This window comes from Arxiozyma heterogenica (assembly GCF_036370985.1).
Source record: "Arxiozyma heterogenica strain weizmannii chromosome Unknown scaffold_6, whole genome shotgun sequence".
NCBI classification, from domain to species: Eukaryota; Fungi; Ascomycota; class Saccharomycetes; order Saccharomycetales; family Saccharomycetaceae; genus Arxiozyma; species Arxiozyma heterogenica.
Window position 1 is genome coordinate 594,411 of NW_027042659.1, and position 24,470 is coordinate 618,880.

A 24,470-nucleotide genomic window follows, 5' to 3' on the forward strand; every position below is an offset into this window, starting at 1 on the left:
AAAGGAAAGATGCATTACATTTCACATTTTTTATCTTTGATTGTTATTCAAAGTTAAATAGATGGGATATTGTTGTAATCATTCTCTAGGAATTATGTAATTGTAACTTTGAGTTTTTTATTCGACATTTCTTTTATATTGTTTATTTTTGGTTCTCAATTTTTCATTTTTGTATCCAAATGATATTCAAGAAAAATAAAAATCCCAACAAAATGTATATTTTTTTTATTAACTGGATGGAGACATAAAATAGTGTTAAAGTTCACCATGAAAATTCTATCAAATATTGATTTAAACAAATATTTAAACATATAAAACTTAGTAGACTTAATTTATAAATAAAAACAAAACAAAAAAAAATACTATAGTAGAAAACAACAACAACAACTAGTAAATATAAATTAGACCCTATAAAGTTACAAGTCATATACTTCTTATTTTGATTTAGGGTTATACTTATAATATTTTGTCGCATTTTAGCTAACATCTATTAAGTCCGCAAGAAAAATATGGTCAAAATTCTATAAAATAAAATAACGCTTAGAAACACACTTTATTTTTATTTCATTATTACGTCACCAATATTGTTTAAAGAAAATAAGATAGAGAGTAATTTTCATAGTTTTGCTAACATTAAATATTTTTAAAGTCGTTGTGCAGTAAAAGAACAACGATATGTGAACCTTTTCATCTAATTCTTTTAATTTGTTTTCTTGTCTTATGTTATGTCTAAAGATTTTTTAAAAAAAAAAAGTTGGCTCACAACTATTGAGGAAACCCAAACTCTTATAACCTTAGCAATTTAACAAACAACATATCTCTTTACAAAAATTGCTAATACTTAATTCCCACCCCCCAATGTCTCATGGAAACCTTTTCTTGTGACTAACTAATATAGTTTCCTCATACATACTGCATTTCCTAAATAGGTATCAAGTACTAAAAGGGTAACGATGTTTTATTTTATTTTTCTTTTTTTTTTTTTTTTTTTTTACACTTGAACAGAACGATAAATGAAGTTTGCAAAAAAAAAAAAAAGGAATTTTGGTAAGGAACTAGAAGCAAGTCATATAAGTGAAAAAAAAAGCCTGCCTGAAACTTTACTGCCTTTGCTACATATTCTATGTAAAACTAAAGCTTATAGTTGTCTTATATAATTCCCCCTTTCCAAAGTCTCCAAATACTAACTAAATTATTTCCCAATATGTACAATCCATATCAGGGTCAACCTGCAAATAGTGGATTCCTATCGGGCAGTAATTATTATCAACCCCAACAAGTACCACAGCCACAACCTCAAGCACAAGGACAAGCTCAAGGTCAACCTCAATTACAACAGAATGTTTATCAACAACCACAACAGATACAATCTTCTTACGGTACCATGCCACAACAAAATTATGCTGTAGGCATGAATCAACTCCAACCAACTTCTAATTTACAATCCAATCAATTAGGAGGATTTCAGAGTTACCAACCATTACAGACCCAGTCTCAAGTTAACCAACCTCAACTCACTCAACCATTACAGCAGCAAAGTACAGGGTATTACTCTAATATGGAAAATAACCAAACCTTAAGTGGATCTTCTCTACAACAACCACAGAAACAGTTTCAACCTCAAGGTACTGGTTACTATCCAACTAGGTCCGCTTCTCAGCCTTCATTGCAGCCTCAAATAACTAATCAACAATCAATGACCACCTCCTTACCACCACAAGTCACTGGACAATACCAGATTCCACAACAGCCTTTATTGCCTCAACAAACTGGATTCTATGTTCAACAATCTCAAGTTCCATTAGAACCTTTGAAACCAACTGCTACTGGATTTGTTAATTCTTTTGCCAACAATGGTTTAAACAATGATATAAAAATTCCTGCAATTAGACTGTCATTTATCACTGCTAATGATCAAGCTAAATTTGAGACTCTATTTAGATCTGCAGTTAAACCTGGGTCCAACACAATCACCGGTACTGATTGTAGAGCTATTTTATTAAAATCTGGGCTTCCACCATCTCAATTAGCTAAGATATGGGCACTTTGTGATACCAGCAAAGCTGGTGAACTGTTGTTTCCTGAATTCGCATTAGCTATGCATTTGATTAATAATGTCTTACAAGGTGATTCTATCCCTTATGAATTGGATACAAAAACAAAGAATGAAGTCAACAGTTTTATAGATGCAATCAATTTAAGCATTGCTTCGAGTAAAAACACTCCAAAAACCCCATTTGATGAAATGATTACAGCTGGTATGACCACTTTACAACCTCAACCTACCGGATTGATGCCATCAACAAGTTTTGGTATGCCAGCTCAAATTACAGGTGGTGTAATGATACCACAGACAAGTTTCGGTATACCAGCTCAAATCACTGGTGGTGCAACAGGATTAACTACTCAAATTACAGGTGGTGCTATGATGCCTCAAACAAGTTTTGGAATGCCACCACAATTAACTGGGGGCGTTTTACAATCTCAAATTACTGGTGGATTTCAACCTAATTTAAACCAACCACAAAATGGTAATATGATAATGCCACAAATTTCATTTAATCAACAGCCAGGATCTGTTCCATCACAACAGATATTACAACCTCAAGCTACTGGTTATTTACCACCTTCCAATTTTAATCCAACTATGCCATTAACAGCTCAAAAGACTGGGTTTGGAAATAATGAAATTTACTCCCAAACTAATTTTGCTAATAAAATGACATCAATTGATAATACAGATAACGATAGAATATCTCCTGAAGAAAAGTCTTTGTTTTATAGTATTTTTGAAACTTACGATTCCCAAGGTAAAGGCATTTTAGACTCTCCAACTGCTGTAGAAATTTTCAGAAAATCAGGTCTAAACAGAGCTGACTTAGAACATATTTGGAATTTATGTGATATTAATAATAGCGGACAATTAAACAAGCAAGAATTTGCCCTTGGTATGCATTTGGTTTATAGAAAATTAAATGGCAACCCATTACCAAATAGATTACCTCCAAGTTTAATCCCATCCAGTAACCTAATTTTGGATAATGTGAAAAATCAACTAAAAAATGAGGATAATACAATTAAGAATCAATCAAAAATTAATGCATTGAATTTTAAAAATAATGATGATGAAGATGCTTTACCTACATTCAGAAACCGTAGAAAGATATTTTCCACAAACACCACTATGGAAGAGAAGAAACAGCCTCAACCATCAGGTGAATCTAAAAATAATAATTCAGTTACTAGTGGTGCTGAATCTAAGTACCCACCAATTGACGACATTACAAATGAAAATACTCATAATCAAAAATCTCAACAACAATATACAAAGGCTGAAATCCAATCTTCTGAATCTAAACCTGTCCAAACAGTCACCAAAATCTCTTTAAAAGATGAAGTAAAATTAATTGAAAGATTACAAGATGAATTAAAGGCTATTCAAATTCCAACAATAAACCAATCTATTTCCTCTGACCTTCAAGTTAGATTAGAAAATGTTTTTGCTAAGATCCCCGATTTATTCACTCAAATTACTAATATGGAAAAAGAAATTACTGATGCCAAGATCAAATTATTCAAATCAAAGAATCCAAGTTCTATTATTGGTACCGGCGCCAATGGTGAGATCACTGAAAATGATAGAAGAAAAGCTAAGAGCAGGGAATTATTAAGATCCAGAATGGCAACATTAACTGGCAAGTCCACTGCAGGTACCGCCCAGGTTGAATCTAACAAATACACCGAGGAAATTGAAAAAATCCAAAATGAAGGCAAAGCAAACAAAGAGGTTATTGATGATGTCAAAACATCCATTTCTGATATCTCTGCTTCTCTTAAATCATATTTAATTGGGAAGTTATTAGATAATGATAATGGTAATTTTGAAAAATGGGAATTTGGTATTGGTTTGGAACCACCTATTCGAAATTTCATTCGTCAATTGAATATAAAAATATTACCCAATAAATCAAATACGAATAGTAAAGTAGAAGCAAGAAGTGATGACCGTACCTCTTTCTTAAAGGAACAAGCACAAAAGAGAATGAAAGAGAGATTAGCTAAGTTTGGATTAGATCGCCGTAACACTGATCGGGCTAATCGTTCAAGACATGGCACATTCTCTACTGAGAATGTAATTACTAAACCTGAATCTCCATTCATTCAGGAATCGTCTTCTACTAGTTTAAGTAGTAATATCTCAGTAAATCAAACTTCTGTTAATAAAGCGACAACTTCTTTACAAGATGAGTCCGATAGCGAAGACGAAGAAGAAAGAAGGTTAAAAGAAGAGTTAGAAAGATTAAAATTAAAGAAAAAAGCTGATAAACAGAAAAGATTAGTAGAATTACGTAGACAGTTGGCTGAAGCTCAAGAAGAAGATTCCGACGATAAAGAAGATTCGACAGTTCCTAGAGCAAATGCTCCAAAGTATGCTTCAAATATTACACAAGTATCAAATGCAATACCACCACAACAAACTTCTTGTATTCCATCGACTGCAAATCTATCAGCAACTCCAACCACCACTTTGAATACTTCACCATTGACTAATACTACAACTGTAAATTCTCAATCATCTTCTACACAAAATAAAAACCAATATTTTGAATCTACTGTTAATAATTCAACCACATCTTTTGATTCTAAAGCTGCTGAAACTCAAAGAAAAATTCAAAGAGGTCTTGTCTCTGGAGGTGGGGATGATAGTGATTGGTCTGATGATGACGATGATGCTCAAAATGGAGTCGAAAACAGTAATCCAACTACCATTCCTGGTAATTTTACCACACCAATGAATGTGCCCAAAGCCTCCACCACTGAACAAACTATGATAGTTAACAATTCCTCTACAAGTCTAACATCTCCACCGGGTCCGGTACCAATAGCTCCACCAGTACCAAGTGTTTCTGAAACAGCAAGCCCAGCAGTCCCAATTGCACCACCAGTACCAAGTGTCTCTGAAACAGCAAGCCCAGCAGTCCCAATTGCACCACCAGTACCAAGTGTCTCTGAAACAGCAAGCCCAGCAGTTCCAATTACACCACCCGTACCAAGTGTGCCAGAGAGTCATTCTGTCACTAGTATTTCTTCATCAACTAATACAATGCAAGTCCCGCCAATTTCATCAATGCCTGTAGTTACTGCTCCATCTAATTCATTACCTCCACCTCCAGCTTTGCCAACTGTTATGTCCAACATACCAGTTAATAACAATAATTTGAGTAGTTATGATAATGACAATATTGACAATAACGATGATGTTTTATCGATTCCGGAATCAGTGGATTCAGATTCAGACGCTTCTGCCTCTGTTCGTCCTGCACCACCAATGACGATTCCACCACCACCTCCATTACCAAATATGTAAGATTATTATGTATTCATACAAACCTTCTATGACTTGATCTGATATGGTATAATTTCATACTGTATCATATAGTATCTGTATATTTGTATCTTTAATAAATTTTATCGTTTTCACCGTGACAACTCTTCTTCTGTCTTTTAATAACCAATAAAAAGTCCGAAATTTGCAGGCACAAATCATGAAGATAACAATAAATGAACTAATAAAACAGAATATCCCCTCCCCCCTTCCTTCTCTCCTCTCAAGAATCGAAACATGATATCGAGCCAGTATAAAGAGTTCTGTTAAGGACTACCTTCTTCTTCTTCTGATACCATCCTCTTACCACTTTACTTCTTTCATCACGATCTGCAGGATCAACTAGATCAAGCAATAGGTTTTCGCGAAAGAAACCAAAAAAAAAATAATAGTATTAAAGATCTAGACAACTATTAACCTTTTACCTAGTTAACTATATATATATACCTGTTAAAATAATGTATATCAAAAGAAATGAAAAACAGCTTATTGAAGCACTTGAAAGTTTCAGTACATGTGATATCAGTGATGGATTATTAAATGTCTATAAGATTCGCAATGGTGGATATATTCCCAATGTGGAGCCTAGATCGTTGCCAAAGGATAATAAAGGGAAAAGTATCGTTGGCAGAGCATATACAGTAAAGTATGTATCTAAGTTTGATTCCAAATATATCGAGACTGCATCTACAAATTATGCAGATAAGATCAGTGAGGGTTCTATTCTTGTTAGCAGGTTCAGTGAAGATTTACAATTGGAAGTAGCACCATATGTGCGACCTATAATGGCAATCTTTGGTGGGTTAAATGCGACAAGGGCCCAATATTTGAAATGTCGTGGTGCTGTTATATTAGGTAGAGTTCGTGATGTTAGAGAATTACAAGAGATGAGTTTCCCAGTGTACAGCTATGGCGTTTCCTCATGTTCAAGTAATTCAAACCTAAAACCGATAAGTACAGAAAAAACCTTACATATACTTACATCTGATAGGAACAGAATAAGTGTGAATTCAGGTGATCTAATTATAATGGATGAGAATGGTGTTGTCTGTGTCCCATGCACCTCAGGGGTTGATTTTGACAATTTGATTGAATATATTGAGAAATCCATTAAAGTTGACAAATTGATATTAAAGGATATTAAAGAGGGGAAGTGTATCAAATCATCTAAATCAGAAAGAAGAAATGTATTAAAAGAAATGTTTAAATAATGATAATAGTAAAATAAAAAACAAACCATATATAAATAAATTTATAAATAAATAAACACACATATATACATATACATATACATATACATATATATAGTTAGTTATCTAATTAGTATTTAAGCGGAATAGTTTAGACGGAAGATATCATTGAAGACATAGTAGGAGTTACCATCTGGAATCAAATGGAAAACCTGAGAGAAACGTTGTGGATTTTGTTCTTCATCAATCAATAAATCACCAGTGATCATGACTAGAACATCACCGTTAGCAGAAGCTGGTTGAGCATCTAAAGTAGTGATTCTATGGGAGACTCTTTGGAAAGGTAAAGAGACCAATTTTTCGACAATAGCCTTGGCACCCTGTAATTGAGTGGTCTCGAAAGTTAACATAGATTCATCTCTGTACAAGTTACCTAATTGAGATCTGTCGGAATCGAATTGGTTGTAGTAAAAATCAGTGAATTGTTGAGCTAAGGCGTTAAAATCCATTCTTAATTTAATTTAATTTAATTTAATTTAATTTATTTTATTTTATCTCTTCCTCCAAAACCTCAAGTATTCGTACACCTGTGAGAATATATAACTAGGTAGAGACTCCAAAGGACAACACAAGACACACAGTCACACAAAGACACATGGTGAGACATCCTCCCTTCTAATATGTGCAGATTGTGCTTTAAATTGCCTTTAGCCAAATAGAACAATTTTTCTTTTTTTTTTTTTTTTTTTTTTTTACGCAGTTTCCTTCTTCTCGAGAATTTACTGACGTCGTTGTTTTCTTCTTCTTCCTGCATCCGGCCGTCGCAAGTGACAACAGAGAGAGGGGAGAAAAAAAAAAGAAACGTCTCAGAAATCTTAAACAAATATTATAGATTGTATAAATCAGAATCTTGTTTCTGTTGATACTACCCAACACATATATGATGCCCGTAATGGTTAGCATAATCTCTGTAGACCTCCTTTAAAAGCCCCCTCCATCCTCCATCCTCCATCCTCCATCTCTCCCCAACAACAACAATAACAACAAAATAAGGAAAATCGTACAGTAGTGTGTACTTCAAATTCAACTCACTGTCAACCCTTCATTCTCCTGTTTTCCACATTCGATTCTCACCCTCATTTCCTATATAAGAACCAACCATGAAGAGTGCTATTTCCCCGTTTAAAAGAAAAAGCCACAGTAGGGAATCATCTCAAGATACACATTACCATAGTACAAGACAGTCCCAACATTCGTCAACGTTACATAAGAGAACCATCTCTGGTTCGAGTGTATCCAATACGCATAAAAGAAACATTTCAAGATCTTCAAATTCTTCGCAGGGTTCCAATTTTTTGGCTGAACAGTATGACAGAGATAGAAGGGCCATTATTTTCTCCTGCTTCAACAAACTGGATCCAAAAACAAATAACCATGCTAACGTACACCAACCTAACAACTATATGACCCATGTCAGAATCATTGAGGACGCCAAATATCCAAGTTCGAGACCCGGTCCTGATTCTAAATTGGAATACAAGAAGAAAAGAATCTTGATTCTAAGCTCTTTGGCAGAGCCACCTTACACTGTCTTCTTACATAAGGCTCGTGAAAACCAGGATGGTTCTTTCCAAATTGGCAGAACTTGGAATTTCCATGATTTAACAAGGATCGAAAGAGATACCGAGATACCTGAGGGTTTTCTTTTAACAATAAGTAAAAGATATTATTGGCAGACTAATTCATCAAAAGAAAGAACTGTTTTTATTAAAAGCTTGGTCAAGATCTTTTCACAGACTTTCGATGGCCATGTCCCAGAATTGATCAATTGGGATCTAAGTATGTTCTATTTAGACGAAAAAAGCTACCAAAGAGCTGTCATACATCAAAACAAAAAAACTCAACCAACTCCAACTCCAAACCAATCTTCCTCACATCCTGAACCTCAACTTCGACCTCAAACTCAAAACCAACCACAAATTTTAACAAATTCAAACCATACTCCAAATGTTGAAAACACAAAGACACTAAATAAGAATGATACTCTACCTCCTACCGACTACAATCTAAGTGCAAATGTTCCAAATGAAGAAACAAATACGCCGAATTATAAATCTTTAAATAGAAGCCCATATACTAAACACTCTACTTTAAATGAAGTCAGTCGTAGTTTTAATAATTCATCTATAAATGCAAATTCATCAAACATTCAACCTAACAACAACAGCAATATTAATAATGACAATGATTTATATGAATTTAATCAATCAAACCAAGATCATCCATATCATGCCATGAAAAAATCCTACTCCCAAGAAAATCAAGGTTTTAATGAAACTATAGATGTGTACCAAACTCCAAGACAGGAGGATAATTATTTGCAAAATACTATCCCTTACAAAAATATTGACACTGAACCGTTACAGCTAGACAATAATACAGACCATTTTGATACAGTTATAACCACAACTACAAACAATAATGATAGGATTAAAGACTCAACAGTTCCAAATAGAATTAATGATCATCTAATGGAAGATCTAAATGCAATGTTAAACATTGATAATCATAATCCAGCTGACCTTAAAAAACCCATATCCGATGAAATGTCAAGATCAGGATTCACTAAAGATTCTAGTCAAGAAATTTATATAACCCCAGGTAACGATTTTTTAAATACTACCACCACTACTACTAATAATAATGATAATAATACTGATAATGATAATGACGAACTCGATTTCAATGAAGCACCAAGATCTGTCCTTAATAATGATAATAAAAAAACTCAATTGTTATTTTCAGATGCTAATCCAAATGAGCCATATGCAACCCCAATATCTGACCCTAGTGACACAGAATCAGTTAACCAAAGACGATTTAGAATCACTAATGATGACAGTATAATTAATGATGATGATAAAGATTTGACAAATGAAAATATTAACAATGACCTTTCATTTGAAACAGGTGATGAAATTAGATATAGCCAAACATTTGAACAACCAGTTCTCTCTCCCCACCAATATCATGAAGTCACCACTATTCAGGAAGAAGATCATCAATCTTTATCTGAAGTGGCAGATGAATCCCTAGAATCCGAGGCACCCACTGTTAGGAAACAAAGATTACAAAAAGTCGATATTACAGATGAAATACTATTAGAAGCCTTGACTGACGTGAATTGGACTGTTAATGATGATGCAGATCAATTACTTGCAAGATTGAATGCTAAGCTTGTCGAGACTGAACACATTTTCAATAAGGATCTTCTAAAATTACAACAAATGGACCAATTTTTGGAATCATATGAAATAAATATTGAACAAGAGTGTGCTAAAATGAACCCACCTCTCTCCATGTTTTTAATGGATTTAAATAACTTAGCACAAGACATAGACTTTGTAGAAAGGCAAGATAATGGATTACAAGTCGAAAGCGCTAATAAAAAACTTTTATGGTCTACTTTGTCCGATTTATTAAATACAGTATCTCTAGATGAAACCACTCTAAAAGAACTCTTAAAGTGTCCAATTCGTGAAAGAAACCTTCCATGGATGGAGACTCAGTTGAGTTCATTATCAAAGGCTCTGAAAGCAATCAATGGTAGGAACAAAGATGATGATAACGAAGATGAAAACGATTTAAGAAATATGGAAGCCATGAAGAAAAGACACATATATTATGAAAAGGTCACTGAATTATTTTTAGCAAGGTTAGTAGACGAAATGGGCACCTTATTTTCTAGCATCAACAGTGATAGTACCAATGAACAATTAGTAAGTACATTACAAAGACTGTTAGTGTATGCACCATTAATATGCTTCTGTAAAGAAATATCCTCTGAGTCGTATCATACTATAGTAAAGACATGGAACCAAAATATCCAATTAATATATAATAAATTATGGTCTAGAACATTTAAACAAGTGTCAAATAAGTCGCAAAATAATTTGGTTTCGGAGAAGTCCGTTACACAACAGAGGAATCTTGAAATTTTATTATCACAATGGCAACATTTTAAAAAGACAAGAGAATTTTCTGTTGATGATCCTGTATATTCCCCTTTTTTATCAAATTTGATAGAAGTCTTGAATTTTATTCAAGAACAATGCATCATTTATCAAAATTTTGTCATTTCATTTTTCCATATTAAATCACATTTGTCATTTTCTGAATATGTTGCTGAATATAGTGACCCTAGCATGAGAGTTGTTTCTTTAGACAAAATCAATCACATGGATTCTGATAGACAGTCTGCTTCAACAACCATGAACATGGTTTCTAAGGTATTTCAACCAATTATTTCTGAATTTAGTTCACTACTAAATGACCTAGTTAAAGTTAGTAGTGGTATTCAGCCTTGTATTATGCTTCTTTTAGAGGAAAGAATAAAAACATTGGAATCATCAAATCAGGAATTCTTATATACAGCATTTAAAAAATTATTTGTCCAAAGTCAAAATTTATGGATAGACAATATAAATTCGCAATTGTTGACATTTGAAAGAATTGTTCCTGCTGATTTCCATAAAGAACTATTATCACCAGTGTTCAATTTCCCAATATTAGTCAACAGTATTAATGATTCTTTATTATGGATAATTTCCAAAACTTCAAATATGAAATACATTGAATCCGAAACATATAGAATACTGACTAACTCTTATGTTGATATATTATCTACGATAGTCAAATTATTAGGCGAAAAACCAATGTCTGAAAAGCATTCCTCTGTGCGTAAACATTTGTTAGATGATTCAACATTGGTAGAAACACTTACATTGCTAACAAATTATAATTGGCTTATTGAATTACTAACTATGTTAAATGCCAAATTAAATGGCACGTTTGATGACCAATTACAACAATGTAAAGAAAAATTCGACACAGAAAGAAATATTTATGCATATCATCTTTTACAAAACTCTATGCCTAAGTTAAAAGGCTTTATTGATGGTGCTACTCGTATAGATGAAAATAATACCACTTCTTCCGTAAGCCTATCACAATGGGGTGCTTATAGCAGACAAAATTTGGAAATTATTCTAAATTCTTATACCTCAGATGACATCCATAAATTAGTCAAAACGCTTTATAATCATATGATGGAAGATATTACTATACAGCAACCTGAAGCAATTCATATATCATTAAAAGACAAAGTGTGGTCCACTTTACAAGGCCAGACCGTATCATTGTGTTTGAAATTGTACACTTTGGTTGATAAACATTACCGTGGTCTTCAAATTAGATTTAACAAGAATAATATTATTAGCTCTTTTGAACAGTATAAGGAGTAATATGTATATCAATCTAATTATTTAATACTACATAGAACTGTATATAAAAATTTCAACTAAAATAAAAATATATCTTAGCTTTACTATTTTCTCCTCTTTTTTCAAAACATTTAAACATTCAAGGCTTGAGACATCTATATCGTAGTACCACTAACATATTCAAATCATGCTAGTTGATTGCAAACTACATAGTTTTCTTCTGTACTCTCTTTACTTGACACCTCTAATATCAATCTCCTAACAGTTTCTAAAACCTCTATTTCCTAATGGAAATTGTAACTAATGAAATTTTTGCAAAAGAAAAAAAAATAATAAAAGGAAGAAAGATACAGAAAAGTTGCACATTCCAAAGAACTAAGCACAGTAGGTATACATTTTCAAGACATAATGTAAGCCTTTTTAACTAAGATTTACGAAGATCCTCAAAGAACAAAGTAGAAGAACATAAAATATGTTTAAAAAGTATGTGCAACTAATTTTTGGAAATGTCTTTCCACCATTTTTAAAGTAAATATTATTACTGACAAAAATAATATTACTATGATATGATTACTTTTGTAGTCTTATCCCTTCTTCCACTACCCCTGATTTTTGATGTTACAGATTTTCTAAAGAAGATATCCATTCCCGTTCTAACGTTAAATCTTCAATTCAAAGAACTTTAAAATCTAAATTAGTATCCCAATATCCTGCCCTTGAGCTTGTTATTGATGAATTAATTCCAAAAAAGAGTCATATAGAATTGATTAAATGTGAAGATAAAATTCAGTTATACAGTGTGGATGGAGAGGTTTTGTTTTTCCAAAAATTTGACGAATTAATACCAAGTTTAAGACTTGTTCATAAATTTCCTGAAGCTTATCCAACTGTTCAAGTTGATAGAGGTGCCATTAAGTTTGTTTTATCCGGTGCAAACATCATGTGTCCTGGGCTAACATCAGCTGGTGCTAAACTACCAGACAGTCCAGGTTTAGAAAAAGATACTATTGTGGTTATTAACGCTGAGAACAAAGAAAATGCTCTAGCTATTGGCAAATTATTAATGAGTACTGAAGATATTAAAAAAATTAACAAAGGTCATGGGGTTGAAATGATTCATCATTTGGGTGATCCACTTTGGACATTTAGTATTGAATGAATTAAGACATTATTATATAACGTCACACTCCTCTTTTCTAACATCAATAATACATAATACTCTTTATCCTACAGGAATATTGATATTCAATTGGCAGTTATATATATATATATATTATTCGTAATATACATCACTACCAGAAGTTAGATAGTTGTCCTTTATTTTGAGAAACTCTTTCTCCAAATATTGTTTTCTATTATCAGAATTATCCATAATGAACAATTTCAAAGAAAGAATGTTTTTGAAAGTTAATGAGGCAACTTTCCCCTTAAGGGTTCTTAAAGTCCATGTATCTAATACATGCAATTTAAATTCTTCTAGCCCCTGTATATTTTTAATATTTATTTGAATTAAAGAATTTGATAGGAATGTTTCATCGTCGTTATCATCATCAAGACAACTGACAGACAATTTAGTTTGTTTAGAAAAGTGAGATTGTAACCATTGCCACCTTTCCAACTTGTGATCCATTGAGTACTTTTTTTCTTTGGAGTGTAATACAAAATACGATTCTGCCAACTCTCTAATTGTCTTAGAAACAAAAAAACCATCTATATATTGAATACGTTGTAATCTAGCAATAATCTGATAAAACATGGGATCCAAATCCTGTCGTGTAGAAACAACCTTTTCCATAACACCAACTATAGGATTATTATTTAATTTAATTGACTTCAGGAATGGGAACACCACATTTATTTTATCTAATGTAGACCAAGCTTTCAATTTGTTATTAGTAATATCGAGAGACTGTATTTTATTTAATGTACCAGTATTGTTTGGAATATCCTGTTCGATCATATTCTCCGAAACATCTAAATCCTGTATATTTGAATTAAAAATGCTTAGTGGAATTGTTTGGAGATCATTTTTATTCAATATTAATGATTTCAAAGTTATTGGAATAGTAATATTGGAAAAATCACCTTCATTCAATCCATTCAAGCTAAGATCTAGAAATTCTAAATTAGGGAATAATTTAAAAATAATGCTTAATAAATTCTTCTTAACATGACATGAAGTTAAATATAATCTTTTCACATGTTTTATAGGCTTAATTATTGGAATTTCTTGTTCTAATAAAAATCTATTTCCTGATAAGTTTAACTCTTGCAAATTTGGACATGATTCTAGAAAAGTACTTAATTCAGTTGCCAAATTTGTAAAACAGTTATAACCTAGATCTAAGCTTTTCACATTTAAACACTTTTTAGTGTTTATGCTATCATTAACACCTAACCGACTGATTGCCCTCCTATTTAAAGAAATCACTTCTAACTTTGCAAAATCTCTGTTTTTATTATTCAAATTGCCAAAACCAACACATTCCACATGCTTATTATTAAATGCTATATCATGAATATCCGAGTCAGATACATTAGGAGTGCCATATACTTCATCTAATGCATTCCAAATATTTTTATTTTGAACCAACTTGCTAATTAGTGTAGATTCCTTCATAAAGGAACCAGCTCCATCCACAGACGTATGGAAGAGTTGTGTGCCTTTGTAGATCCCTGAATGTTTTCCTCTAGTAGAATCATCCCATTCGACACCAAAAGTTGTAATACCTGGCCATTGATCAATAGACCCTATATATCTTATTGTACATAAATCCTTTTCAAGCAAAATTCGATCACCAACTTTTAGCTTTTGCATTTAGAGTGGTTCAAAAAATTGCTAACCTCAATCCAATTCCCAAAGCAATTATTTGTTCTTGATTAAGACGAAATTACAATTGACAGGTGGAACTGACACATCTTAATCGTAAAAGTTGATCAAAAGGTTTCCATTTCCTTATTTTTTTTTTTTAGTCTTTATATTCAACTTCATATTTATCAAAAAAATCGTGTAAAAAAGAAAAGAATAAAGATAAGAAGTTTGGGATTATCAGATTTAACAAACATATATACGAAAGAACAATTTTAAGGAAACTTTTACATGGCCTACACATATAATTTTGGCTAATATAATTTATTATCAATATGAGTTAAAAGAAAAATAGAATTCGAAAAATCTCAAATTCATTTTTTGTAAGAATTGACTTCTTCGCTAGAGTCTTGCTAAAATAAGAGTAACAATACAGTATATAATACTACTGTCTCTATTCACTACAATAAATTTAATTTACTCCTGAAACAGTTACGAGGTCAGAAAAAAAAAAACTGCAAGAATGCTCATAAACATGATTCTAAAAGCTACAGGATAACATAATGCATTAGTTAGAGTCCATTCAAGTAGAAAGTGTAAAATATTGAACGGTCTGCCTTTCAACTTAATTTGAAAAGCCTATAAAATGGCAGACTCTTTGAGGCTTTTTTAAAATATATGATGCTCGCGAGAACAGTCGTAAATTCTACCCAAACATATCCACTAAACTACTTCAAAACTAAGAAAAGATATTGAATGTTTATGGTTTGGCATTTCTGCGAAAAAGTGGAGGACAGACTTTATTAAAGAATAAAAAAAAATATGATTATTCTCTACCTACTTTATCTGTACCTGAGGACGATACAACCACTACAGTAATTTACTATTCTTTCCATAAATGATGAATCATTTAGTAGTAATAATATTAAAGATAATTATTCCATTAATAATATTAATGGCAAAAGAAAAAAAGTGAATGATGATGATATATTGATAGTAAATACTCTTTCCAAAATTCTTAATAGTGTAAAAAGTTATATGTGATGGGAAAGAAAATAATAAGATACATCAGTTTTAGTGAATAGTAATACAATTCAAAATGACACTACTCCGTTAGATACAATTTAACCATATCATTAAGCATGTAATTAAGGACTACTTTAAATGAATCTGAATGAAATTAGATACACTCTATTCAAATTTATATATGATATTATTACAGTGAAAATATTGTTTCTTTATTTTTATTTTTTCTAGATATCTAAGTAGTATTAACAATCCGACAAGGTAAAATATGGTATAAAAATAAATATTATACAAAGAGATATATATATGTATAAGGGTGGATACATATACTGTTGAATTAACCAAATGATAAGAATGTGTTTTCTATCCAATCAAAACTTTTTTATGTGTTTTATTTTTATCTTTTTTCTTGCTATGTCTGTAACTAATTTGCTGAAATAACCAAGCCTATTCTTCCATCCTATCTTCTTTACTAGATTCACTTATAACCTTGTCTAAGTTACCGAATAGGTCGTCTAAATCAAACTCCTTAGACCACTCAGAGACAATTGTAGTTTGCTCTACCTTAGCTGGGGCAACAGTGGCACCAGTAGAGATTGTAGAACCACTACCACTACCACTATTATTATCAATATTGGGTTCTGTTGTATTCTTAGAAGCCTTTGGTAAAACCCAACCCAAGAATTTACCATCTCTCCAGTCACTTAAAACAGATAAACCGGCACTAGCAAGGTTGGGTATACCACCTTTTCCTAATCTCCCTCTCTTACGTGCAACGTGGATCAAGAAATGTTTGGTGAAAGTGTCTGCATCTGGTGCTGGAATTGGAGGTATCTCATAGAAATTTTTAAAACTTTGGGTCATTTCTTCAGATTTTGATAAACGTTTCACCAGCATTAAAACCGACGGATATGGATCAATGATATATTTTGGTGGTAAGGCATTTAATAATGCCAATTCAGCTTCATGTTCAACTTTACTCTTTTTACCATGTTCACTTGGGAAACATATACCTGGAGAATCAAGAATCTTTAATTTATTGTCAATCTTAACCTCTCTTAATGATGTAGTAACACCAGCTTGATTACCAACAGGACATACTTTAGATTGACCACCGCGACGGGAAGTTAGTGCATTAATCACAGATGATTTACCGACATTAGGGTACCCAATAACACCAACCACAATGGATCTCTTCAAATTACTATTATTGGCATATGTCTTCAACGCTTCTAAAAGAGCATTAGCTGTTACGGCTTGTGTTAATTTTTTATTAAAAGATGTCGAATTTGTGGCACCTGGTGCAGCCTTCAATGGAATAGTTGGGAAACTTGATTTCAAAACATTTAGCCATTGTTCTAAAACATATGGTGGTACCAAATCAATCTTGTTTAGGATAAGAATTAAACGTTTCCCTTGACTTTGCAGAATTGCTTCTTCCACTTTTCTTGATCTAGTACCTTCTGGGTCTCTTGCGTCCAAAACATATAGAACAACATCAGAGGCATCTACTACAGTCTTAAAAATCTTATCGTATGCCTTTCTTGATTTTTCTAGTTCTGATTCACCTTCCATACCTTCACCATCATAGAAGTTGATATTATAGTCAATGACATCTAAATCATCTTGTAGTTGACCTGTTTCTGCTACATTTTCCCCATTATATTCTCTTGCAGCTTGTTGAGCCAATTCCACTAAAGCCGCCAATCCATTTCCATCATCTTCATAATCATCTTCCATGCCATCATTAATATTGATATCTTGGCCTTGTTCCAAAGCTCTCTGTCTGGCTTCTAATTTTTTTTGTTTATTCAACTCTTTTTCTTCTAATTCTTTTTGTTTTCTAGCTTCAATTTCTTCTAAAATTTTTGTCTTATAAGGAAAAGAGGCAGGAATACCTGGATCCTTCTTGTGCCTAGACTTCCAAGTGATATCACGCTTAGCAAGTTTTTTTTCCTTTCTTCTATGAGCAGCAGCTTTTTTCTTAATACCTTCTCTCATACGAGTAGAAGTTCTCTTTGATGTACGCTTTCTAACTCTCACCATCTTTTACTAGTTTCAAATTTTTCCTTGTATTCAACACTTTCTATTATATGAATACCCCTTCTCTAGATATATAAAATCTGTAAACGATCACAAATACTCCTCTTTTACAATTTGAGAGTCACAATGATTCTCTGAATACATGCTTTTACCTGATTCATTGAATAAATTCTTTATGATATTCATCTCATCGCAACAAAATTTTTTTTCCTTTGAACTAAAAGTGAAAAAAAAGAGGGAACTAAAAAACTTTAAGAAAAAAAAAAACAACACTAGAATGAAACACCCATACACTTAAACCAAGACATATCCCAATCTTCTGCCAATTGCACCACTATCACCAGTTAGTACTTCTAACTCTCTATCTATATATTCCTCCATCAAAAAACCGCTTACATTTATGGCTAGTAAGAGTGAATCATTACTCGATCTTGGTGCAATTCGATTAAATTCATATCTATAAATGAAATATTGTCATTACCGTGTACATTGTAAATAGAACCTATAACGATGATAACGAATGAGAACCTACTCATCATTAACCTATATATAATGCTATCAGTTACAAAAATCTTGATAAATTGGGGTCATAGATCATGAGCTGACCCCGAATTCTCATCTAATGCCGACATTTGAATGCTTGTTAAAGATGTTATATTAGCTCTTGATATGGACCTCATGAATGGGGATCGTTCTTTCCTCTCATCTAGATTTCCATTAATAGGACGATTCATTGTCAAGTTACCAGTACTCTGACTTCTTAAAACCGATCCTCTATCGACAGTATCATTCATACTCATATCCATATTACCTTTACCATTGTTATTATTCAGTGCCTTTTTTAACAATACCTTAGAAATCAAATGTTTATTATTATATGTCCCTTCTTCTAATTTGGATAGATTATCATAGACTGTCCTTGTACTCCTAAATGATTTAATCCTTCTTGTAATGAAATTTACAATCTTGTGCACTTTGGAAAAAATGTTTCCTCCTTTAAGATGAAACATATTATGAAGTAAGGTATAGTATAATATTATTACAATGATACTTATTATAATCAATATCATAATCGATCTATAATAATGGAAATCTAGGCGTCTATCTACAGAGCTGAGTAAAGTGCCTGAAATAAATGTCTTACCAAGGTTCTCTGCTTCTAATTTACTTGGATAAATCCCAACTTTATCAATAAGATTACCCCTCATAATACTACCGGATACAAATAACAGTATTCTTCCGAGAGTCCAGGATATTTCTGTCCCATTCATATCACTTAGACTTTGAAAAATTGGATCAGTGTTATCAGGAGTTTCATTCGAATTTGTTAATAGATTTGAATTGATCTCTTTATTCCTTGGCATCTCAAAACCTTCATGCAAAACATTTAAAATCCATGTACTCTTAAAGCATGATGCTGCAAGGTATTCTTCTGGAATATCATTATACTCACCATTTAAATTATTTTTCTGCAAAATTTCCCAGTTAGTATTACAAAACTTCTTCACACCTTTATTAAATTTATTAAAATCGTATGGACCACCTAATTTAAAAATATCATTTGGTATATACCAGTACTCCGATATACCAACAAATCTATCCTTATTAAAGTCAATTCTAGGTACATGAACTCCATTGAAAAGGCATGGCTCATCATAGCATGGCATATTTTTCAACAATAATGGATATATGGATTTACTACATTGTTCGAAATCACCTTTTCCTATAGCAATAAATTCAACATCTTTGAATTCAAATTTGTGTTGATAACCTTGCGGAATACATGGATCATACACTCTTCGTGTGCTAAAGTCATCATCATCGTATTGATTTATATTCTCTGGTAGACTGTTCACTAATTGTGCAAAATATCTTTGTCTTGCCTGGTTAGCACCAAACCCTAACCAAGTACTAACAAAAACATTCCACTCTTGGATATTACCATTAATACTCTTCAAATTAATTTTAGCAATATCTCCTTTATGTCTTTTTATCTCCTCCTTGTCACTCGGCTCAAATGCAATCTGCGCTGAAGCACCACCCATATCCATAAAACCATAGGTAAAATGATTTGAATCATTTGGATCATAATTGTCGAAATAACCACCGAGATAGTTTAAACTCAACCAACCATAGATTCCCTCAGTTTGACCATCAATAACTTGGATCTGTGAATCACAATCTGTCAATAAAAAATCAGTTGATTTTTTAATACCTTCACAAACATTTTCTAATATCTTCCTTTGCTTCTCAGGTTTTAGAAGTCTCATACCAGCTGTGGCCTGAATGAAGATTGGTGTATCTTTAATCTTATCACTCGGAATAATAGTTGCTGCAAAATCTAATAATGGCTTAATATGCTTAGTAAAACTTTTTTTTGGATGATCTTCAAAACTTGATAAACCTGGCGTCACTTTATAGATCCAATCCTTCGACTGATAAATTTGAGGCACTGAGTGTGCCTTTACATCAGTAACTGATATAGTGTTTGGATCCTGCCATTTATATATATGTATTCTTGATCCGGATGAACCGGCATCCACCACTATACCATATCTATCAAAATCTTCAATAAGCATAATTAACAGAAGAGTTCCTTGTAGAAATGTGTATAAAACAACAATCTATTTTTCTTTTTCTTTTTCCTCTGTCTCACTGTGTGAGTTAAATTGTAGATAATGAAAAACAAGAACAAATCAACATATTTAATTTAGAACCACTCTTAAACACAGCTTTATCTAGTGATTCAGCACTATACTGCACATAAAAAGCTGTTTGTAAATTAATTCTTTTTGACAGGTTCGACTCGAAAAAAGGGTTTTGGAGTTGCAAGTTTTTCCTCAATAATCGAAATAGCAAAAAAAATACAGAGAAAATTAGGAATACGGTAATACCCCTAGAAAGAATTTATTTTGTAAGTTCTATTTTCTGATACATAATTGTGTACCCTAATAAATAATTTTTTAAAATTTGTTAAAAAAAAGAAAAGCAGAAAAAATAAAAATTTACTAAAGAAAAATTTGGAACACTTTTAATGCAAAAAATCATTCGAGATGTATAAAGAACCAATAGCCATAAACATCTGGTTGTTTGTCTTCATTGAACATTGTGCTTCTTTGTTAGAATAAACTCATTGTACTAATAAATCACATACATAAAGAAAGGAATATCATAAAAAAGATTTTATACAAATAGACTATCAAGCATTCCTACTCTATTACTATTTAAAACTCGATAATAGTTCAGACAATTATATGTGCTATATTTAATATGAATAACCTCACTTTATTGAAAATATTCTTTTAAGGTGAAAGTGATCATAGTAGCAGACAAGTAATCAAGTACAATTCATGGTATTTTTATAAATAAGAGACTAACAATTATAGAATATTTTCTTTATAAACAAGGAACGTCTAAACATATCATTATAATTCTCACACCTGAAAATGTTGATCTTTCCACCTATAGATATATTATATCTTATTGTTTTGACATTATGATTTGGTAGAACTTTGATAATTCTATATATTTACTAGATACATGCTATATGATGCTTATTGGAATTCCACTGCTTTCCTTCATTGTTTGTTGTATTCAGAAGTCAATATAGAGTTGCTAGCATTGAATTGTAATAAGATTAAAGTAATACAATTTATATTATATAGTATTGCTGAAATAGAACGTTTTAAAATAAAATCTCATTGAGTTACCTGCTTCATTTTAGAATAAATCAGACCAAAATATAGAATAAGTATCCATTTCTTATTGATGAAAGAAAACAGAACAAATCGATAAAATATTACCACCTATAAAGGGAAAATGAAGATTATATTCCAATTAGGGCTCCTTACATACACTAAAAAGTGTATATTAATACTACATATACACTCACAAATCATAAAGTTATAAACTCTAATAAATCAGTTATGTAATTCTTATTCTTGTTAGTGACATTAATCTATCTATTAGATTGAATCTGATAAAAATCTGATAAGAATGATTTTGTTGATAATTACTTCTGTCATACATTCTCAATAATTAAAGATTTCTTGAATATATCTCTTAGTAATTTGGTACAAGAATTAATTCGACAAGTTTTCAAATACACCCAAGGCCCAAGATTAAAGTTTCGGCTGCTATGGGTCCACTATTACAATATTACCATTACCAGAAAACTACACGCCACATGATTTCCAAGTAGGATTTCTTATACTTTAAATTTTTTCAAATTTTACGCCTCATTTATGCAAAGGTGTATTTGTTTATTTGAGTTGATTAATTTAATTAACTTTTCTAAAAGAAAAAAAAATACCATAAGTAATGAAAAAAATCCTGTTATACAGCTCTGAATGATGTTTATTGAAATAAGTTGCCTTAAAACAAAACAACTGAACTAATCACATTTTGACAAGTACCATAAAAAAGAACATTTGTAATTTAGATATTACTAAATATTACTGAAACTATTCAGTAATTTTTTTGTCGCTCGTGAATAAAGATTGTTAAATATCTACATGTAGAAATCCATATACTTCCTCATGTTATTTTTATGTATTATTTACACTTTCCAATACAAATTTATTTCTATAGCCTGTATAAAAAAGAAAAAGAGAAATACTTGACTTTAATTTTGTAGACTACTAACTACGTAACAATTATAAAATAAAATTAGAAGTGTATTCAGCTCAACCAATTCATAAACTTACTAATATGCAATATAATATTATACTCCTTTAACTCTACCTTCTGTGAAAAAAAAAAGACATTAAAAAGTGTCAGAAACTAACCTTTTTCTTTTCTTTTTCTTTTTCTTATCTTTTTTATTTTAACTTAATTTGATTGATTTTAAATAAGAATACATAACTACATTATCTTATTTTTATCCTTTTTGGAACATAACTAGGACTTTCTAGTAATTATTTTTCATAATGAATAAAAAGTTTTGCGTAATTAATCTATAAACAATCAAATTTCATTCCAAAAAAAAAAATAGCAAATTCTCAGTAATTTTTCTTTACCTCTTTTTCTATTCCCCATCTTCTTCAGTACCAAAAAAAACTTTAACAAAAGATAAAATATTTCTAGTAGAACGTATTCTAAAAAAAATAATTTGATAAACACAACGTTAGTTACTTCTCAAAGCATAAAAAAAAATCAAAGCTATACAGAAACATAATTTACACAGAAAACTACAGAAGAAAATAGACAATAACAACACAATCTATGATAATATAATCACTATTTTGTTATTGATTTACAGATAATTCAAGCACCCAAATATTGAGTAAGGACATAACAAACCACCTTTGGATATCTTTCTTACAAGCAAATAGTAAGCTTACTAAACCTTTCTTAAGAAACTAAAAATTTTGGTAATGAACCCAGTAATCTATTGGAACTGACTAATGTTGACAAACCGTCAAATAATAGTTCTAAATTTGGTGCAGTTAGTGAAAATAATGCTACAATAAGACATTAAAGAAAATTAGTCAACTAAGTTCATTTTGATTTTCTGATATAAATACCGCAACATATTCATTAATGATTCCAAAAAAAAAATTAAAATCAAATTATAAATTGTCTAATGAACCTATTAAATTATGTTGATGGATTATCGATAACGAATAAGCTGTGGAAAAATGAAACAATGAACACAAACAATACAAATACTCCACTTTTTAGTTTATTGATTAACTGTACTGGTTGGGTTGAAAATCAGAAATAAATTGAGAGATTAGTGAAAAAAACACGCAATTCTGGGATTGCTTTTTTTTTTTCCTATTGTAGAACAACTATTATAGAAGTTATTGTACATATACTTATGTATTTGTTTTACCACAGTGGAAAAAATGTTTTTTTTTGCTTGGTTCAGGTAATTTTTAAAAAATTTTTGTGATTTTTAACCTCCATAAACCTATTTCCAAACATATTGTTTTTGTTGTACTTATTATATACCACCCTACTTGCAACAATAGTTTCGTAGTAAAAGAAATATTGCAATTTCATTGCACCCTAATCAAAAAAAACCATAGCTGCTGTCTTTTATGAATCTATGAGCAACTTTTATGGAGTGATCGAAATCTATAAATAAAAATAAAAATCTTACATTATAGTATCAGATACAAATGTAATTCATAGAAAATTCTAGATTCTCCTTAAGAACAAAGTGGAGATTATTTTGTTATTTCCGGAACAATAAAGGATTATGCAGGAAATAGCAATAAAAAAATTAAACATTGTCTATTCTTTGAAGAATATTTTTGCCACGATATAAAGAAAAAGAAACAAAAGAATTAAAATTGTCGACCATGAAAAAAATTTTTTCTTTTTTTTTTTCTTTCATTCCGTGAAAAATTTTCAATCGTAAAATTTATTGGATATCGCAAATTCCGTTTAAAAACAAAAGCGTCATAGCACGTGATTCTTCCTCTTTTTCCTGTTTTTTTCTCACTGGTTTTTTCTTGAGAAAAAAATTTTTTTCTTTTTTGGTGTATCTTCAACTTTTTTTGAGATCCCAATTTTTAGAATAGAAGTCTTATTCTTGTTAATTTATCACAATAACATATTTTGCACCTCATAATCTAATAACGTTTTTCAATGAAGATACAAACACGAAGACAAAAGAATAATCCTCTTTTCGTAATCAGCTACGATTAATATTTTTATTTTTATTTTAAATAGTGTGTTCCTTCTGTGTTTCTTATTCTTCATCGATATGGTAAAGAAAAATTCTA

General features: G+C 31.3%; 8 protein-coding genes across 8 annotated transcripts; 4 read left to right on the forward strand and 4 right to left on the reverse strand.

Moving 5' to 3' along the window:
- Positions 1-1,204: 1,204 nt before the first annotated feature.
- On the forward strand, positions 1,205-5,368 carry PAN1 (actin cytoskeleton-regulatory complex protein PAN1; the record flags this gene model as incomplete). Its single annotated transcript, XM_064861167.1, has 1 exon — positions 1,205-5,368. One exon carries the CDS (start codon positions 1,205-1,207, stop codon positions 5,366-5,368), a length of 4,164 nt encoding a protein of 1,387 aa, XP_064717407.1.
- A 476-nt stretch (positions 5,369-5,844) lies between these two features.
- Positions 5,845-6,597, forward strand: PWA37_004691 (bifunctional 4-hydroxy-4-methyl-2-oxoglutarate aldolase/oxaloacetate decarboxylase; the record flags this gene model as incomplete). Its single annotated transcript, XM_064861168.1, has 1 exon — positions 5,845-6,597. One exon carries the CDS (start codon positions 5,845-5,847, stop codon positions 6,595-6,597), a length of 753 nt encoding a protein of 250 aa, XP_064717408.1.
- A 116-nt stretch (positions 6,598-6,713) lies between these two features.
- On the reverse strand, positions 6,714-7,085 carry NTF2 (Ran GTPase-binding protein NTF2; the record flags this gene model as incomplete). The annotated part of the gene is made up of 1 exon (XM_064861169.1): positions 6,714-7,085. The coding sequence occupies one exon, from the start codon at positions 7,083-7,085 to the stop codon at positions 6,714-6,716; it is 372 nt and encodes a 123-aa protein (XP_064717409.1).
- A 651-nt stretch (positions 7,086-7,736) lies between these two features.
- Positions 7,737-11,879, forward strand: SEC3 (GTP-Rho binding exocyst subunit SEC3; the record flags this gene model as incomplete). Its single annotated transcript, XM_064861170.1, has 1 exon — positions 7,737-11,879. One exon carries the CDS (start codon positions 7,737-7,739, stop codon positions 11,877-11,879), a length of 4,143 nt encoding a protein of 1,380 aa, XP_064717410.1.
- A 451-nt stretch (positions 11,880-12,330) lies between these two features.
- Positions 12,331-13,017, forward strand: TMA20 (translation machinery-associated protein 20; the record flags this gene model as incomplete). The annotated part of the gene is made up of 2 exons (XM_064861171.1): positions 12,331-12,341; positions 12,483-13,017. 2 exons carry the CDS (start codon positions 12,331-12,333, stop codon positions 13,015-13,017), a joined length of 546 nt encoding a protein of 181 aa, XP_064717411.1.
- A 114-nt stretch (positions 13,018-13,131) lies between these two features.
- PAC2 (Pac2p) lies at positions 13,132-14,676 on the reverse strand (the record flags this gene model as incomplete). Its single annotated transcript, XM_064861172.1, has 1 exon — positions 13,132-14,676. One exon carries the CDS (start codon positions 14,674-14,676, stop codon positions 13,132-13,134), a length of 1,545 nt encoding a protein of 514 aa, XP_064717412.1.
- A 1,464-nt stretch (positions 14,677-16,140) lies between these two features.
- NUG1 (RNA-binding GTPase NUG1) lies at positions 16,141-17,739 on the reverse strand (the record flags this gene model as incomplete). The annotated part of the gene is made up of 1 exon (XM_064861173.1): positions 16,141-17,739. The coding sequence occupies one exon, from the start codon at positions 17,737-17,739 to the stop codon at positions 16,141-16,143; it is 1,599 nt and encodes a 532-aa protein (XP_064717413.1).
- Positions 17,740-18,323: 584 nt separating this feature from the next.
- On the reverse strand, positions 18,324-20,315 carry YND1 (apyrase; the record flags this gene model as incomplete). The annotated part of the gene is made up of 1 exon (XM_064861174.1): positions 18,324-20,315. One exon carries the CDS (start codon positions 20,313-20,315, stop codon positions 18,324-18,326), a length of 1,992 nt encoding a protein of 663 aa, XP_064717414.1.
- Between the last annotated feature and the right edge of the window lie 4,155 nt (positions 20,316-24,470).